Raw genomic sequence first — 20,453 nt, forward strand, 5'->3', positions numbered from 1 at the left:
TAAAATGAAGAAGCTAAGCTAGTTGACTTAAGAATTTATTTTCAATTTTCTGTTCTGTGATTAAGAGCAGAGCCATGTTTTTCTATCTGTAACATAGTAATGGTCACAGATAAGAGAAATAAGAATTCAACTTTCCATGTGTATCTCCCACTGCAGTGTGCACGTGTGCGCACACACTGCCATCCGAGGCTGTGTTCATGTAATTGATTGATGGAAGGAGACTTGGCCCTTCTTCTCGGGAGCTTGATTATAAGTGAGCTAAACAGATGTCTTGAATTGGGTGATTGGTTCCCAAGATGCATTCCAGGGAGCAGGCTGGTGAAAAGGAAGTGAATGATTTCAAGTTCTGGGGCTCTATGACAAATGAACAGTGGTTGTGGGCAGAGCGGGTAGGGGCCAGGTTGGGTACTTAGTGTTATGAAGCAAGTGACCAGATGTTGATGGCAGCTGGTGGATTAATAACGAAGGTGACTGGTGAGCCAAGTACCCCTTAAGGAGATAATCCAGAAAGGGGGAGCCACAGTCCCTAATCGTCTAAGCCTGGGCTGGAAGTCAGGCCCCCTGGGTTTCTACTGACCAGCTGGCTAGAGTGAAGTTAGGCAGCTTATTTTGGCCACCTGCCCAAAGGGGCAATTATTCTTAGCATGGTAGAAATGGAAGAGCCCGGAGAATCATTTTATTCCCCCACTCCATTTTATGGATGAGGACACTGAGGTCTGGAAAGCTTAAGTGACTTGTATGAAGTTATGTCACAGTGCCAGAGCTAGAACCCAGGTCATCTCACTTGAGGTCTTCCACAGGCAAGCTCAATCAGCCGTCACAAAGGAAAGTTTGAGAGAGGAGCACACGTTTCTCCATCACCCCTTTTCCTTTTACGCTTCCAACTGCAACGGGGCTTGAAACAAAGTTTTCTCCCTGCTGTGCTGGATATACTCCCTCTTATCCTCTCTGCCATTGCTGACTCCTGGAGACACTTAAAGAGTAACAGCAATGGCTGGGCACGGTGGCTCACACCTGTAATCCCAGCACTTCGGGAGGCCAAGGTGGGCAGATCACAAGGTCAGGAGATCGAGACCATCCTGGCTAACACGATGAAACCCTGTCTCTATTAAAAATACAAAAAATTAGCCGGGCGTGGTGGCAGGCACCTGTAGTCCCAGCTACTTGGGAGGCTGAAGCAGGAGAATGGTGTGAACCCGGGAGGTGGAGCTTGCAGTGAGCCAAGATTGCGCCACGGCACTCCAGCCTGGGCAACAGAGTGAGACTCTGTCTCCAAAAAAAAAAAAAAAAAAGAGTAACAGCAATGACACCCATCATTAAATAAGGCCAAACTGTGTGCAAGTCACCATGCAGGGCACTCAACGTACACTATTGCATTTCACCCTCCTCACAATTCCAGGAGGTGGTCCCTGCTTTAATTCTTATTTTGCAGTTGAAAAAATTGAGGCACAAAAAGATTAAATAATTTTCTCTGACACGTGGAGCTAGTAATGGCACAGCCAAATTTCCAACTTGGGAGCCTGACCTCATGCAGGATCTGTGCTTCTAGTTACTCCATGCAATGCCTCCCCAGACACCCTGGTGCCTCTCCCATCCCCCTGAGAGGTTGATATAAAATAGGGCAAGGACAGAAGGATCTCTGTTCTAGCCTGCTTCTCCCTGGGTCCTCCAAGGTCAAGTCAGGTCAGTTCATCCCCAGGTTCCTGGTGGTAGATCTGAGGCACAGGAAGAAGACACAGTGCTATGTCTGCATCACAGGCCAAGATGATGAGAACATCCATCTATTAATCTGTGGTATCTCAGGGTTTCTAAAGCATGGCCACATTCATTACCTCATATGATCTTCACAGCAGATAGATGTTTTTTTCTTTTCTTTTTTTTTTTGTTTTTGAGACGGAATCTCACTCTGGCACCCAGGCCGGGGTGTAGTGGTACAGTCTTGGCTCACTGCAACCTCTGCCTCCCGAGTTCAAGCGATTCTCCTGCCTCTCAGCCTCCTGAGTGGCTGAGGTGACAGGCGCCAGCCACTATGCTTGGCTAATTTTTGTATTTTTAGTAGAGACGGGGTTTCACTATGTTGGCTAGGCTGATCTCGAACTCCTGACCTCAAGTGATCTGTCCGCCTTGGCCTCTCAAAGTGCTGGGATTACAGGTATTTATATTATTTTTATCAGCATAATTAGTGTGATAATTCTCTCTTGTTTATCCATGAGAAAACCAAGACTCAAGGGGTTAAATGAATTGCCCCAAGCACAAGGCTGATGGGCCTGGAGCTGGGAGGCTTCCTAAGAATTCTCTAGTGAACTTTCCCCTTTGCTTCTGGCCCCATGCTTTCCCTCACCCTGTTCTCACTGTGGCTCCTGGCCTGAGAACAGACATGCTCACCAGCAGGGAGCTTCCAGCAACCATCAAAAAGCAGCTTGTTGGCAGAAGAGTACATGCAGGAGGAGACAACCCAAAAAGCTTTATTGGAGGTGAGTTGAGCCATCTGATCATTGGGAGATATTTGAAACCTAGCCATGTATGGTTTTGCTAATTTATTCCAGAAAAAATAGTGTGGATTTTTCAGAATTTTTCTACTTGTTTAAGGTATTGTTTTGTCTATTTGTCAGGCACAGCTTTGAATAATTATAATAATAACAATCAGGATTAGAAACAGAATTTTAGTACCAGCCTTGCAACCAGCCGCTGTGCATTCTTTCATGATCCCCATCATTCTCCAGCCTTTTCCTTCCTCTCAGAGGTCTCCAAGGTCCCTCATGACTCTGAAGGCCTACAGCTGGGACATTCTGATGAATCCCTTGACCAGAGAGGACCCTCCCTGTGCCTCAGGATTAGTGGCCACTGAGAGAGTCCCTTGAGCTGGGTACAATCTTTAAGGACTGACAGTGTTTTAAGAATGCTGATTTCTGGGGTTCCATTTAATGAAATGTAGCGTTACGTGTAGATCTCTCTAAAGGCCAGCTGTAAGATAATTGCCATGTATGCATGATGTTTCATATGGTTCTTTACTGAAGACACTTAACCAGACTTGTCAGGAATACATTGGCATTTTCCTATGCCATGAAGAAAACCAGCTTCAGCTGGAGGGGCCAGTAAGAAAGCCTGAGGATGCGTGACAGGTGGTGGTTCAGTACTTCTGCCCAGCTCCCGTCTGGTGCTCCCCAAAGTGGTGACATTCAGAAAGACTTCTGCAGCCAGGAGAAATGCCCTCCACACTGTGTGTGAAGGACTCATTAATCAGTGGCATGGCCCTAAGTCAGTATTTTCCTTTGCCTGGGTCTTGTTTTTTTCACCTCTCGAATGGAGAAATGGTTGACCTCAAATGTTGCTTAAAGTTCTAACAGCCTCTGACTGCAAATATCACCTAAAGGCAATGCCAGCCTTACTTTGGTACAACAAAATACTAAAGAAATGGTCATGGTCATGTGCCATCACCTGCTTCAGACTGACAATTTCTCAGAATACTATTTCTCAGGATGAACAGGAAGCTGTGTTCACAAAAGGCATGGTAAGCAAATTTGGAATCAGCCAATGTGCTTTGGGAATTCTCCATTCTAAGCACATGCCTCATCATCTTAAACCCTTTCAGCAGTTCTGGAAAGTGAGGCTTCTCACTGAGATGACCTGAACGAGACTTAGCACAAACAGTGTCCCATATTACAGAGCTGACAACGGCAGAATTGGAGTCGAATCTCAAGTCTTGTGCTCTATTCCTGTGAATCAATCATGATGATATTAAGGTCACTTGATGCATAAGACATATGGCCATAGACGTACGGGGAAAGATTGTACGGCTGATTGGTATCACAGACATCACCATTCAACAAGTGAGGACAGTCAGGCCCAGCGTCAGGCTCTGTATCCCAGTAGTTAGACATCAAGTCAAGATAACTGGAGACAGGAAAGCATTTTTAGCGGGAAAATAACCCCAACACAAAATCACAATCATATTGTCATTTTAAGTGAGTGGCAAACCTGATAATTCTGTTTTCAGACGCAGATCCCATTGACCAAGTATTCAGTTAAATGAACTCTTATAGGCCCCTTCTGAAAACAGATACATCCTAATGGCCACAGAAACTTTGCCCACCCACCCTCAGTTTTCTAAACTGGGATCCCAATCAGACCCAAGAAACACAGCACACATTCTGGAAGACATCAGTGATATGGCTTGACCGTGTTCCCATACAAATCGCATCTTGAATTGTAGCTCCCATAATCCCTACATGTCATGGGAGGGATCCGGTGGGAGGTAATTGAATCATGGGGGCAGGTTTTTCCTGTGCTGTTCTCATGATAGTGAGTAAGTCTCATGAGATCTGATGGTTTTATAAAGGACAGTTCCCCCGCACACACTCTCTTGCCTGCTGCCATGTGAGATGTGCATTTCTTCTCTTTCCCTTTCTGCCATGATTGTGAGGCTTCCCCAGCCATGTGGAATTGTGAGTTCATTAAGCCTCTTTTTCTTCATAAATTACCCAGTCTTGGGTATGTCTTTGTTAGCAGCATGAGAACAGACTAATACAATCAAGAAACCTAGATGGGAACTTTAAGCCCTGGGCTTTATTGTGCTTGTGGTTTTGGCTTCCTGAGCCATACGCCCACTGAGAGTCTGACTTAGATCTTGGTGATGTGTCCTCTGACTCAGTCCTCACCTAGGGCATCCCAGGCCCAACTTTATAGGTCGTATCAGAGCCTTCAAGACAGCAAAGACACTCTGGCTCCTGTCGTGCCCCCGACTTTGCCCTGCCTGTCCCTCTCTGGGCCCAGGTCCTTTCCTGCCTCACTTGCAGAGCCTATATATTGTAGTGTGAAGTGTGGCCATCCAGAAGAGTGTTGGCATTCTAAATCAGCACACTGGCTGATTCAGAATTTGCATACCATGCCATTTTTTGAGCACAGCCTCCTGTCCATCCTGAGAAATAGTATTTCAATTGTCAGTATGAAGGAGGTGATGGCATATGACCATGACCATTTCTTTAGTATTTTGTGGCACCACAGTAAGGTTGGCATTGCCTTTAGGTGGTACTTGCAGAGTCAGACACTGTCAGCTCTGCCTCACTTGTGGAGCTCGTACATTGTTTCCTGCCTCACTGCAGCCGCAGACATGTCCATGTCTGTGGCTCTGCATGAGGGGAGCTATGTCTGCTGCCTTTTCTATTGGCAATCCTGTTTGTGACCTACTGAAAGGGACTCAGGACTCACAGGAAGGAAGCACATCAGTAAAAGACCACCGAGTCCCTTCCTATCTGAGTAACATCAGATGTGACTTCACTTCTCTGAGCTCCAATGCCTTCATCTGTTGAATGGAGATAAGAATCCTGCCTAGATCATAGGGATTAAATAAGATGATCATGTCAGGTGCCTGGCATGGTGACCAGCCCCAGTGAGCCCTTGGCGAGTGTTATTACTTGTGAATACACTTCCCACACACCTTCACAGAAGTCCTCTCCATAGGGCTCAGGGCTCTTCTATGCACACTACAGCATGCGTTGCCAGGAACAAGAAAGTAAGTAAGACCTCCAGCTTTACTTCATAATAAGAGACAAAATCAAGAAGGATGAAGTGTCATGGAATTGATGGGCATGGCGTTCTTCTCTTTTTTATGACTTTTCTTTTCATTCTGCAGTATTTGTTTCCAAGGCTCACAGTGACCTGAGGCTGTGAGGCCTCATCCAAGGGGCTGATGTGGACCTGCCCTGGGGGGCTGCCCTTTAAGGCCTGCCACCCTACATTCACCTGGAAACTGGGCAGTGTTGGAGGGGATGTCTTTAAAACTAACGGGAGCTGCTGGTCCCCTACCTTGAAACTGACCCAAGGTGATTTAGAAAACTAGTAGGATTTAGAAAACTAGTCTCTTGGTTAACAGGCTCAGGTTAAGGAGGCATAAAGGGCCTTGCTCCAAGGGATTCTGGGGAAATCTGAGGTCAGTCTGGATGCAAAGGAGGATTGTTTGATATTCTAAGCCCACTCAAGAGGAGACCCAAGTGTCCAAAATGCACCAAGCTCCCTATTCCCCTTTTGTGGTGTTATGGAGAATAGCTGGAACCTACATGCAATCTCCTTGAGTGTCTTGGCCTGGCACATGGCCCTGGTTGGAAGGCCCCCATCTCTGCCTGAGTAACAAATGCTGGGCTTCCTAGGCACAGGCCTTGGGCTTGACTGCTTTGGGAGTCTCACACATTCCTAGAGGCTACATTTCCACCCTCGAGTTCAGAGTGTTCAAGGTGGGTGGTCATTGACAACTCTTCTACAGCCAGGGGGTTTTGATAAGGGAGACTGGGTATGTCTTCGGGCAGGGTCACCCCTGTGGTTTTCTGATAGTTACCATAACATTCTTCCGAGTGGCTGTGCTTCATACTAAAACGATGTCTAGAAGCTAACTGTTAATGAATTCAGTCTTTAAAATGTGATTCATGCACTGGGAGATTTCAGGAAGTGAGTATCAAATCATAAAAATGTATGAACACACACACACATGTGCCGGTGTGTGCACACATACTCACTTGTTCATCCTGCAACCATTATGTACAAAACTTACACGAGCTTTCCTTTTTTTTTTGAGACAGTTTTGCTCTTGTTGCCCAGGCTGGAGTGCAATGGTGGGGGTCTCGGCTCACCACCACCTCAGCCTCCCGGGTTCAAGAGATTCTCCTGCCTCAGCCTCCCGAGTAGCTGGGATTACAAGTATGTGCCACCACACCTGGCTAATTTTGTATTTTTAGTAGAGACAGGGTTTCTCCATTTTGGTCAGGCTGATCTCCAACTCCCGACCTCAGGTGATCCGCCTGCCTGGGCCTCCCAAAGTGCTGGGATTACAAGTGTGAGCCACTGCGCCCGGCCAAGCTTTCCTTTTTAATTCTTTGAGAATCTAGAGGCAAACCAGGTCCCCATTGAGTGTGATGTATATTCAACCTCCTTCCATAGGAAATCTGTCTCTTGGGATGACAACAAGTCCCTGTTTAGGGGCAGCAGCTCCTCAGCAGAGGCAGGCTGAATGGTCTGTAGGTTTGGTTGTGTCGGCCCAGGGTAAGCCTATAGAATCACTGACCTTCAGAGATGAAGGGCACCATGGAGGACACATGCTCCATTTCTTTCATCTTTCAAATGCAGAGAAACAGGCCTAGAGACAGAAATGGACCTGCTGGGGTCTCAGCTGCTCTGTGCGGGACCAAGCCCAGAACCATCCTCCCTGCTCTGCTAGAATCCTTTCCCTTCACAGCACTTGACGCTCCTCTCAGCTGGCAGATCTTTTCCAGAAGGTTCCATTACCTTACCTCTCTTCCATGATGGAAACAACAAGAAAGTAGGTGGCAGTGATTTCACGTATGTGATTGGCAGGTCCTGGAAAGTGTGTCTTTTTCTCAACGCTCTTTTTCAATGGTCAGATTCTCTTGGGTCAAAACAAAAAAGGTCAAGATCTCTGGATCCTCCTGAAGGTCACAGTCATTCTGCAAAATGGGCCTGACATTGAGAAAATATAGATCTGTCCCCTATCATGGAGAAGCCTTTTCAGATGTGAAAAGTTTGCAGGCTTTGGGTCTGAGAATAACCAAGATAAAACACTTCATAGGTTTCTCATCTATTGTGTAATTTAATCTTCAGCGCTAAATTGAGATTCTGAAACTGGGGGAGAGAGACGAACAACACTGGATATTCCGCATTATCCAGTTCTAGGTCACTCTCTGGGTCTGCCTTGGGGTAGTCCTTTGATTTGGGGGCAAGAAAACTTTTTACACCTCAGCTTCCTCACCTATAGAGAGAAGAAGAAACCAACCACTTCTCAGTGTTGTTCTGAAGATGAGGTACAGTGATGGAAGGAAAACACCCAGGACAGTGCCTGGAAGACTGCCAGGAGGGGCTGAGTGAATATAGTTTCCCACCCTTACCCCTAGGTGGGTGTGGACCTGCCTCTGTGGTTGGGTTGCTTAAGGTTCAGCACTGTGCTGAAGCCCTGACCCCTCTGAATCCCTCCTGTAAAGTAGATTCTACAGTCTCTACCTAACAGGCACTGAGTCGGAAGAGGGTGAAGGAGAGACATTCAAGAAGCACACTAGGTCTAGAACCTCGGAAAAGACCCAAGGAAAATAAGACTTAACCTGGTGTTTCAGGCAAGTCTCAAGGGATTTTTGCCCAAGAGGCACTGAGGCTAGTTTGAGAGAGAAAAACCTGTGTCCACATTTTATAAGAAATTAAATCAGAATGTAGAAAAGCCCAATTCAGTTTCACCCAAATGAGTAGTAATATTAACTCCATTCCTATTTAAAGCTAGAAAGTACAGCTTTAACAGCTAAAAGGAGGTTGCTGCAGACTGAGAATTACAGAAGGAACTCATTTGATAATCGGTACATTTGCATAGCCTGTTTTACTAGGCAGGATCTGGCCCAAACACAGCCAATTATCACACTTAAACTCTCCAGCGTTCAAAGATCCCAGAATTAATATGCTTGGTGCTGGGATTGTATATTCCACTGTCCGTTTGTTGAATACACATGTAGGGCACATTTGCCAGGCAGGACACAGCTCAGACAGTTGGCACACCTCACCTCTGTCTTGAATAGAAATAGGTCATCTTTCATTGGAGGAGAAAAATCAAGATAGAGGATGGCCGCAGAAGTTGAATCTTTGGGAAAGGCACTGATAATTGTCAATGTGGGATGGGAGTGGCTGGGGGCTTTCTCTCCCTTCCTCTGACGTGAACATCCACCAATGTGGATGTGTCTTTTTGACCCTCCCCGGAGGAGTTACATTTCATGGCTACGCCTCTCCTTATTAGTCATGTTGCATAGCTAATCCTTCCTATGTCACTTTGGTGTTGCAAAGTACAAAATGTTGGACCAGTTTTCTCTTTGAAGTCTGCTATGAAAACCAGGTGTCTTCAAATACATCTTGAAGATGAAGGCAGCCTGTGGTTCCTGGACACCAACTGTAGAGCAAGTGGCCTATCAACCCAAAGTGAGAGCTACCCATTTCAGCTTGCCACTATGAAGGCAAGTTGTCTGAATCGTGAAAGGGCAAGGAGTATTAACCTTAGGGCCAGAAGGATGGCAGCTCCTGGAAAGCAGCTGAGGAGCAGAAAGACACTCAATAGAAGTGTAATTGAAGGATTTTTTTTTTCTTTTCTCCTACACTTAAATAGTTTGGTTAGTGTTAACATGAATATTTTGCTCCCAACTCTGCAGCAGGGCCAGCTGTCTATGGGTGTGGACACCCATTGGAAGACAATCCAGTGACCAGTTGCCTGCCTTAGAATCTGCCCCCACTGTATTCTGAAATTTCCAACACCAGACTTGTCTTGGAGATTGGGGTAGTAGTAGCCTCAGAAGCAGCTGTTAAAATGCACAAATGCTAATTGGGACATAGGACCCATTAGCACTGTCACAGAGATTGAATTATCAAAATAGCTATTATAACTCTTCTGAGGCCAAGGACTTTGGAATCTTTAAAAAGCCAAGTCAGACGGGAACTTTAGAAAATATCTGGTCTAGATTTTATATTTGAGGAACTTGAGGCCCAGAGAGGTTAAGTGACTTATTCAAGGTCACCAGCAAATCAGTGGCAGAGACGGAGCTGCAGCCCAGGTTTCACCAGGTGCTTGTTCCTGGAATCTTCTAGTCTATAAGCCCTTTGTTTTGCAGATGAGAAAACCAGTGTTCACACATGAGAGGTAACTGGACAAGCCTGGACTCAAACTGAATTCCTCAGATTGTCTGTCCAATATCTATCACATTATCCCTTTTTTTTCTTATTCCCATGGCTTTGGGGAGAGGATGAAGTAAGAGGTGGTTGAACATTTTATTGAACATTTTGTGTATCTTCCATTAATCCATAAGCCAGCTTTGAGAGCCCACCATGTGCAAAGTTCTTCAGCCACTTTGGAGAGTAGACAATGAGCAAGGAAGGGGAAGAAAAGCTGAGTGGCCCATGTACCCTAAAAGTGGGGCAAATGTGGAATCACTGGACAGAAAGAGTCTGCCTAGGGAAGCTCAACAAAGTACAAAACATCTCAGGGCATGGGCCCTTCCTGCCTCCCTTTTCTCTCTCTCCTTACCCAGGGACCCTCCCCAATCACTCCCCAAGAGTAAATAAACCCTGATTCACTGTCATCGCCTTGGCCCTCTTCTCTGGACAGGAGATTGAAGGGTACATTATAGGGCTGGCAAAGCAGGCTATGAGGAAACTGCAGTTCCCTGTGGCCTTTCTCTTATCAATCAGAAAGGACAGGGTCTGGCTAGCATTTTTCAGAGCATCCAATATGGACCAGGTCCATTTTTTCATAGGCAGTACATTTTTTTATTATTTTTTATTTTTTCAAATTTAAGTTCTGAGGTACAAGCGCAGAACATGTAGATTTGTTACATAGGTATATGTGTACCATGGTGGTTTGCTGCACCTATCAACCCATCCCCTAAGTTTTAAAATTGTTTTTATTTATGCATTTTTTCTTTTTTCACGGAAAAGGGCAAGCAGGTTGTATTTCTGGCCAGGCATGGAAAAGGAGAGAGCACTTGCTCTAAAGACAGCTTCTCCCAGAGCAGTGGGAAGCTGGGGAATGCTACAGGGTTAGACGCGGGTCAGAGGCTATGTAAGCTTGTGTGGGGAAAAACTTCAGACACGCAGGTGCAGATCAAGAACACGTGTGCAGAAAGTGGCAGTGATTCTCTTCTATGGGTGGGAACTTTTACATTATAATGATATGCTAATGATCTAAATGTGACAGGGGCCACTGGTTCTGGTTTGCTCTGGTTTTGTGCAGGCCTTATCTTCCTCTGCAAAACGTCCTGAAGTTCCCAGGCCATCTGGAGTTTTTTGTTTTTTTTTTAATACTTTAAGTTCTGGGATACATGTGCAGAACGTGCAGGTTTGTTACATAGGTATACACATGCCATCGTGGTTTGCTGCACCCATCAAGCTGTCATCTACATTAGCTATTTCTCCTAATGCTATCCCTCCCCTATCCCCCCACCCCCAGACAGGCCCTGGTGTGTGATGTTTCTCTCCCTGTGTCCACATGTTCTCATTGTTCACCTCCCACTTATGAGTGAGAACATGCGGTATTTGGTTTTCTGTTCCTGTGTTACTTTGCTGAGAATGATGGTTTCCAGCTGCATCCATGTCCCTGCAAAGGACATGAACTCATCATTTTTTATAGCTGCATAATATTCCATGATGTATATGTGCCACATTTTCTTTATCCAGTCTATCATTGATGGGCATTTGGGTTGGTTCCAAGTCTTTGCTATTGTGAACAGTGCTGTAATAAACATATATAGGCATGTGCCTGTATAGGAGAATAATTTATAAACCTTTGGGTATATACCCAGTAATGGGATTCCTGGGTCAAATGGTATTTCTGGTTCTAGATCCTTGAGGAATCACCACCCTGTCTTCCACAATGGTTGAACTAATTTACACTCCCACCAACAGTGTAAAAGCATTTCTATTTCTATTTCTCCACAGCCTCACCAGCATCTGTTGTTTCCTTTTTAAAGATCACCATTCTAACTGGTGTGAGATGGCATCTCATTGTGGTTTTGATTTGCATTTCTCTAATGACCCGTGATGATGAGCTTTTTTTCATATGTTTATTGGCCACATAACTCTTCTTTTGAGAAGTGTCTGTTCTTATCTTTTGCCCACTTTTTGATGGGGTTGTTTTTCTTGTAAATTTGTTTAAGCTCTTTGTAGATACTAGATATTAGCCCTTTGTTGGGTGGATAGATTGCAAACATTTTCTCCCATTCTGTAGGTTGCCTGTTTACTCTGACCCATCATCTAGGTTGTCAGCCCTGCATACATTAGATATTTGTAGAGAGTGTGTTTTATCACCAGTTCTTACAGCCAACTTGAGTGGTAATTATCAGCCCAATGTACAGGTGAGGGAATTAAGGGACAGAGAGGTGAGTTTTCTTGCTCGGAGTCACCGGGCTGGTAAAAGCAGTGCCAGACTTGGACTCAGGCCTTGTGCGTTGCTTGCGCAGGCTCTGCCCACTCACCCTCAGGCCCTCTCTGTGTCTTCAGGTAACTTCACAAGATGCAGAGCTTCCCACCATTCAACCTGTTAGTTAGCTCTGCTTTTTACCTGCCTTCTCTGAGAACATCTCCCGTAATATGAGTTACAGAAAGGGCGCATTTTACTCTCTTAGGCCCCTTTTCACCAATACAGAGCCCTGTGGTATTGACAACTTATCTCCCCTGGACAGGGCAAAGGGTGTGGAGGAGATGAAGGCCAGCCTCCTAGTGTGGAATGGAGGGGGCTGAAAAGCCACATTTGGGAAATGGTTTGTTCCACTGATCCTTGGCTCTTATTGCAGGTCTGGAGTGCAGCTTTGACTTCCCCTGTGAGCTGGAATATTCCCCTCCACTGCACGACCTCAGGAACCAGAGCTGGTCCTGGCGCCGTGTTCCCTCCGAGGAGGCCTCCCAGATGGACTTGCTGGATGGGCCTGAGGCAGAGCGTTCTAAGGAGATGCCCAGAGGTAAGGGAGAGACCACTGGTGATGTCGTGGGTGGGTCAGAGCCAGGCTGAAATGCCGTTTCTGTTTGAAATGATGAGACTTCACCCCTGTTCTGCTCTGTTTCCTTTGAAACCTGCTTTTAATATCTGTGCCTTTCCATGGCTTCTTTAGCCATGCAAGGAAGGGAGGAAGACAAGTCCCATCTCAAGTTCAGCCCAACCCTTTATTCTTTAACAAGCAATAAAAGTAGGGTTTCATAACTCTCCTCCATGCAGGTTTCCCTGTAAGAGAAAGAGCTGATCGGTATTTGAAATTGGGTTGCCAGATAAAATACAAGATACCTCATTAAATTTGAATTTCAGATGAACAGCAAATGATTTTTTAGTATAAGTGTTTCTCATGCAATAGTTGGAACACACTTAAACTAAAAACTATTCCAATTATACAAAACAATTCAAATGTAATTGAGTGTCCTGCGTTTTTATTTTTATTGCCAAATCTGGCAATCCTAATTTGGAAGGTATTGTAGAACTGGCTTAAATGTTTGTTTCAAAGCCATTCATAAATACTTAAGTGACATGTTTGCTTGGTGTGATGCTTTCTGTGGCCCTGAGCTGTTTATGAATGTCCTCTTCTTTATTATCAGGCCTAGGAAAGGTAGGCTCAGAGGAAAGTAGTGGGCAGTTGTTAAATTGTGCTGAGTTTCTTGGAGAGAGATATGGAGGCAGTAAGCCCTGGTCTAGTTTTATGTCTCACCAAGCCAAATCTTAGGGCTCCCAATGTCTTGAACCCAGAAAACTCTACTGACTCAGAATTGAAAGCCTATGTTCCTGGCTTTTAGGAAGAAGTAATAACTGAAATGGCAATGGGCTTATTGGACATTCAGGGTAGTTTTTTCAGTTTGCAAAGCACTCCCACCTGCACTATCTCATTGGATTTCAATGAGAGAGGCAGGGCAGAGAAGAAAACTAGTGCTCAGAGAGGGTGAGTGACTTGCCCAACATCACACAACACGTACATGTGAGTCTGGGTCTAAATACCTGCTGTGATGAGTCCTAGACAAGGGTACTGTCCACCACATCATGCTTCTGTCTTTGTAGCAAGACCAGGACCAGAGCGTGCTCTGTGGCCAGGTTCTTGACAGAGATCATCTCAGGCTCATGCTACTAGGGAGTCTAGCAGGTCAGGTCTCAGGTAAGCTGATGAGGGAGATTGGAGGTGGTACAAAAACAACTAATGCTCTCAGGCTTACACCTCAGCCTCTACCTTGTCATCAAAGAACCAAAGGAGACTTTCCTTTCTAGATACTTTCCTGGGCTGACTTTTTGTTTTTATAACTCTTTTGGGATTGCTTGACCTTGACTTATGTTTTAAGCTGCCTTTTTCTGGATTTTGATAGGTATTGTAGTGTGTGTATGTGTGTGTATGTGTGTAGGTGAATGCTCTTAACCAGAAAGTACATCAGAATTCTTCTGGAGAACTTATGAAAAATACTGCCTCAATCCCATAACCTGAGATTCTGATTCAGTAGATCTGAGATGGAGACTACGTATCTGTGTATTTTACATTTTTACTAGGAAATTTAGCAAAAAGTGGATATAATATGCATGCCTAGATTAGAGATTACAACAAAACCAACAACACTTGCATTCTCACTGCCAAATAGCTAAAGAATCTGAACATTATCAGTCTTTTTGGGGTTTCCTCTATCCCACCTAGATCACAAACTTTTCCTCACCCTCCAAGGTAACCACTCTCCTACATGTTGTGTGAATCACTTATTTGCTCTTTTTCATGGCTATACTACCTATGTATATAGCTCCAAACAACATATTGACTAGGTTTGCCTGTTTTCAGCCTTGTATATAAATGGGATTATACTGTCTTTGATCTGTTCACTTTGATAGATGTAGCTGTGATTCATTTGCTTTTGGTACTATATTCATCCTTTGCATAAAAATACACAATTGATCTCTTCTACTGTCATTGAACATTTGAATTATTTCTAGGTTCTTGCTATTGCCATCAACACTATTGTAAACATTTTTGTACATCTCTCTTGGTGCACGTGTTCAAGATTTTATCTAGAACAGGGACCCCAACCCCCAGGCTGCAGACTGGTACCTGTCCAAGGCCTGTTAGGAACGGGACGCATAGCTGGAGGTGAGTAGCAAGCGAGCCAGCATTACTGCCTGAGCTCCGCCTCCTGTCAGATCAGCTGCTGCATTAGATTCTTATAGAAACGTGAATCTTCTTGTGCACTCCACACACACACAGACTGTGCATGCAGGGGATCTAGGTTGAGTGCTTCTTATGAGAATCTAATGCCTGGTGATCTGAGGTGGAACATTTTCATCCCAAAACCATCTGTGGAAAAATTGTCTTCCAAGAAACTAGTCCTTAGTGCCAAAAACGTTGGGGACCATTGCTCCAACAGCATGTAACTGAGAGTGGAATTGCTGGGTGAGAGGGTCAGTGCATCTTTCATTTCATTGGTTAATGCCAGTCTATTTTCCAAAGTGGTTGCACCAATTTGTACTCCTACTAGTGATATATTGGTATTCCTCCCCATGGCTTTACATCCTCATCAATATCTGCTATTGCCAGACTATATTTTTTTATCTGTCTGGCGAATGAAATACAGTATCCCATTGCAGCTTCAATTTTCATGGAAGTCTGTTTTATTTTATTTCTCTTAAGTTTCTTGGGTGATTCTGAGGCACAGCTGGGCTTGTAATACTGTTGACTTACTCTCATTCAGGCGTACTCCCATTCAGCCACCCCTAGGACTGTCTCCAGAGTCCAACATTTAACCTCTAGAAACAAGTATTTTTGGTCACTACAGATTTTTTAAAAATTTATATTCCAGGAGTGGAACTGTGATTACAGTTCAGTGAGATCAAGAGAGAGGGACAAGTGGAAATTGTGTTCTTCGTGAATTCCACTGATGGTACGCAGTCACACATTATAACTTTGAAAGTTTATGCTTTAAAAAAATTTTTAAACAGTGCCAATACATTGTGCATTTCACTTGGTGACCTGTTTCTCCTCTTCTACCTGTGATTGCTGACATGAGCACATTATACTGAGTACTATGAGAAAACAAAAAAGAAGGGGAAGAGGAGACAAGGAAGAAAATAAATAAATTTTTACTTCTCAGCATTCCTTAGCATGGAAACATATCAATGCCTATTGTTTTTATGAAGCTGGATCCCAAGGGTCAGTGCACACACTGAATATGAAACTTTCCCATTAGATTAATCAGGATTGGAATATCCATTTATTTAAAGTAAATGTTGTCAACTTCCATTGCTCTGAAAACTCATCACTGTTAGCATCAGGTAATAGTTAGCAATACTAAGGATGGTGGTGTGAACAACCATAGCAAAAGCTGCTGTGGATACACCAGACTCCTTTACCAAGCTCTTTCATGAACGGGCACATCCAAACATAGCTTAAGAGAGGCTTACCACTGTCAGAAACTTCTAATTTTTCTGGGGTCTAATGGAGGGGTCTGTACTCACACAGCATGGATCAGTCATGGAAACAAGGAGATGAGCCTCCCAGCCCTCCCAGAAACTCCACTGCTTCAGTAATGACACTGAGAGGTGTTTGGAGCTTTCAGGTGTGGGTCTCATGTCACTTTTTTAGTCAATTCTTTACACCACTAGCTTTCCCTGAAGTAGCATTGTTCCTCATGAAGCAGCCTACTGTAATAAACTCCCTTGACCTTCAGGGAAAGAAGTGAAGGTAAAGGAAGAGAAAACAACCTGTCCATTCGGCACAATGGCCAAGCAGGGTCCTATATTCCAATCCTAACTCCCAGAGCTTTAGAGTCTCAGTTTCTCGGTCATTTTGGTAGAAAGGGTGCTGGCGGTGAAGATGAGAAGCGGGGATGGGTTGCCTTTAGTATGATGTAGTCACTATTTTGTTTTCTAACTCAATATTCACGGGTCAGAGAGTATTTAGATGCTATTGCAATATTTCTTGTCAGGTGTAGAAGGGCCAGAAAAAGGCAGCAAGATGATACCAATCAAAGATAATGAACTGTAAGTGTATAAATCCTGAATGATTTTAATTTATGGCCTCTGTAGCTGAGAATAATAAGGAAGATACAATTCAGAGCAGCAAGATAATAAAAAGTGATCATTTTGATGGAACATAATATTATGAATGAATAAAATCTTGAAGAACCATCAGATCGAGGCATTCTGTGACTTTTTAAGAAGTGCCAGGGGCCATGTTGATGTCTAACTGCTTCCGGTGTTTTGGAATGTAGTCAAGGTATTTTTCTTCTCCAGCAAGGCAGGATTTTACTCTGTAGCATGAATCCTGGCTTAAAAATGGAAAACACACTCTCACCCCATCCACAGAGCCCCGTCCCCAGCGCCTCACTCCCAGGCACACACAGGAAAGATGGAAGCAGACTCCACAGTGAGGAGGCTCCTATTCTTCCTGGATCGGCTCCACTCTCTCCCAGTGCTCCAACTCTCAGGTTTTTGCTTTGATTTGTTTTGTTTTGGTGGAGGATCTGGATGCAGCACTGCTACTGATGTTCTTCTGTTCATCAAGATGGCTTCGTTTTCAAAAGGTGGTGAAACACCGTCCTGGAGCCCTGGAGTGGCTAAGGATGCTTTCACACATGACTAGGGTGTTGCAACACCAGGATGGGGTCATTCAAACTTTTGATGCACTCCTGCTATACCCTTGTGTATTAGTTTCCTGTGGCTGTTTTAACAAATTCTTACGAACCGGATGGCTTAAACAACAGAAATTCGTTCTCTCCTTATTCTAGAAGTCAACAGTATGAAATCAAGATGTCTGCAGGGTTAGTACCTTCCGGAGGCTTTGAAGGGAAATCCTTTCCATGCCCCACTCCTAGCTTCTGGTGTTGCCAGGAATCCTTGGCATTCCTTAGCTTGTAGATGTCTTACTCCAAACTCTTCCTCTGTCATCACATGGCATGCCTCCTGTGTCTCTGTCTGAAATCTGTGTCTTAATGGGACATATGTTATTAGATTGAAGGTCTACCTTTAAGTCCAGCATGATCTCATTCTGGGATGCTTGATAACATCTGCAAATACTCTATTTTCAAATCAGGTCATCTTTACAGGTACTCTGGGGTTAGGATTTGGACAGATCCCCTGGGAGCCACTCTTCAGCCCACTATGCCTTGGTTTTTCTCCCGCTGTGTCTGGGTTGGCATGTGGATCCCATGCACCTGTGGACTGTGAATTCTCAGACCCTTCAGGAAGTCTGATTAGACAGGTTCAGAGGAGCCCAGATTCATGCCAGCATTTCTCATCCTTTCTTCAATTTCTTCCCCCACCCCAAAAGTTTGCCATATTCTTAAAAAGGTCCCTGAACACTTCTCAAGTGAACTGTATCCCAGGAGTAGCAGGGACCTGAGTCACCTTTTGAGCTGCAGGTGCAGGCTTTGTGGGAAAACCCTCTCAGGATATAGCCCCCTTTGCACCCACAGTCACTGCAGGCTGCAAATAAGTGGCTGAGTTGACTCTGAGTCTCGCCTCTGACTCTTGATCTTTTGAGGCATTGATATGCTACTGGAATGATAAAGGGCTGCCCAGCATTTCCTCCTTCATCAGTGAAACTCATCGTTAGCCAACCGATTTCTGCCTTCAGGCTTCATTTGCTGATTGGTGGGGACCTCTGATACCTACATGCAAATGGGTTTACCACTCTTCCTGGAGAGCAAGTGCCATAGGTGAGGAAGGGTAGGAGGTGTCCTTACAGACGAGGACAGGCTCTCAGTAAGATGGAGACAGACGACCTTCAGAGCTGGAGAATCACTGATCTTTATCCCGAGAGCGCTGCTGTTGTCCCTGCTCTGCACCACTGCAGAGTGAAATGTGCTAATGCAGGCTTCAAGTCCGGCATTTACGGCCCACAGGGTTCAGTGGTCACCCTGAAGTTCATCTGGTTAATGGGAGTCAATAATTACACATTTCACTTTGTCTGTAGGAACAGCCTTTAGCAAACCTCTTGTTTTAGAAGAATGTTGAAGTTGGGGAAACAGGAGAGGTAAGAAAACTGAAATAGAAGAAAAATGTAATCGGAGTGACTGCTGATCACACACACAGAAATGCAGACACATACTCACAGGCCGAACAATGTTCCTTTCTTTTCACTTGTTTCAAACCGGATGATCTAAACTGGGATTGTCCTTGCCCGGTATTCACAGGCTGCAGCTCCCCAGAGCTCCCTTCCTTTGCTGCTCTGTTCATGGCCAAGTTTATACTTTAAGTCAATGGTCTCCAAACTTTATTTTGTTGTATGCCCCATCGGTAAAATTTTTGATCATGTACTCCTACCATTTTATATTCATCAATTATATGCACTTTTATGTGCCTAATTGTATAATACTATTTATTAGCAAAGGTTTTTCTTTTCTTGTTGAGATAAAATAAATATAATTAGAGCCACACATCTGTCCTGTATAAATGGAATCAGACTTCCTTGTTTGTTAAGTCATCTCACCCTGGCCCAAAGGTTCCCAATATCTCTGTCCCTTTTCCAGTCCTTTAAGGAGCATTTCTGGGGCAGGGTTCTCCCTGTCCACTCTCTTCCCATTACATGGGCTGTGCTGGCCAGGGACTCCTTCACCAGGAAGGCCTCACACACAGCTCTAGCCCCTGTGTTCCCTCTTAAGTTTCAAAGACCTTTATCCTCTTTTCTCAGAATCTGCATCATTTGGAGAGGAAAGAAAGAACTTCTTGGTTGAGTGCTACTGACAACACTAACTCTCCAAAGTCAAGAGATATCTTTATAGAAATTCATGTTTTCATTTCAACTGACATACCTAAGATACAGGCTGCAACCAATATTTCCTACTGGCTTATCTAAAAAACTATCTTGGTGCTGTTTATGATGGTGAAAACTAGAAATAATTTAAATGCCTAAAATAAGGAATTAATTACATAAAATACAGTATACCTAAAATATTATAACACAATTACAGGTATACTTTGTAAAAATATTGAATAATATGGGGAAGTATTTGGAACCTATTATAAAAAGCAAGTTAAAGAATGTGTGTAGTAGAAGTTGTTTGTAAAAGAAAAAAAACTTAAGTACCTAAGGAAAAAGTCCATAAGGAAATATACCAACATAGTAGCAGAAGTTATTTCTAGATAGATTAATTATTAGTGATTTTCATTTCCTTCTGTTGCTTTTGCTATTTTCCAAATTTGAGTTCATTAACATGTATTATTTTTATAATAAGATAAAACATGCTATTATTTTTAATACAAAGGGATCAAAAATTCTCATTCAAGACTGTATTGAGTTATTCTATTGAGTTCTATTCTATTATTCTATTCTATATGTATTCTATTGAGTTATCTTAGACTTTGGGGGGAAAATGTTAACTATTTTGTGCCACAACCACAGTCAAAAAAGCCCATCCAAAAATTCTGGCTAGGATGCAGTAGGCAAGCAGACAGACAAGCAGGTTCTTTTCCTGCCTGCCTGCCTAGGGACAGAACATTGGCAGCTGGTATGGGCTCCCAAGTCCAGAGCACCCCATCCCCTACCTCTTTCTGCTTGGCTTATCCTTGAAGGGTAGGAAGAGGGAAATGTGGAAAATAAGTGTGCAGCAGGCTCAGGAATACACCCAGCAGCCAAATCCAGCATCTAAGTAAGAGTACAGAAACACACCCACTTCAGTTCAATTTTTGCCCCTGCAGACTTACCAAGAGGGCTCTGTGTGCTCATGCTTTTCATTTGAGCACGATTTCTCATCACACTAAGGTCACTGGGTAGATGTGTGGCCTTTTATCCCTGCCCGTCTTCTGGAATTCACCAGGAAAGCCCACATTAGTTCTCTGGTTCTGTTTACAGAAGCATGTCACTCGTCTCTCTTAGATCTGGACCCTTGAGCAATCACATCAACAAGTTGTGGCGTGTGATTCTTTCCATCTAATGTGATTCTGATACAACTAGCAGCTGGAGTTTGGGCTCCTCAGAAAGGTT

General features: G+C 44.1%; 2 protein-coding genes across 2 annotated transcripts in view; one reads left to right on the top strand and one right to left on the bottom strand.

Moving 5' to 3' along the window:
- Positions 1–20,453, top strand: part of ALK (ALK receptor tyrosine kinase) — a 752,296-nt gene that overhangs the window by 231,324 nt on the left and 500,519 nt on the right. The window contains 1 exon segment of the mRNA XM_050754032.1: positions 12,318–12,482. Within this exon segment, the coding sequence (XP_050609989.1) occupies positions 12,318–12,482 (165 nt within the window).
- The window catches only part of LOC126933840 (protein FAM136A-like), an 879,973-nt gene that overhangs the window by 188,518 nt on the left and 671,002 nt on the right, over positions 1–20,453 (bottom strand). The window lies entirely within an intron of this gene.

The sequence above is a fragment of the Macaca thibetana genome, chromosome 13, assembly GCF_024542745.1.
Source record: "Macaca thibetana thibetana isolate TM-01 chromosome 13, ASM2454274v1, whole genome shotgun sequence".
Classification (NCBI taxonomy): domain Eukaryota; kingdom Metazoa; phylum Chordata; class Mammalia; order Primates; family Cercopithecidae; genus Macaca; species Macaca thibetana.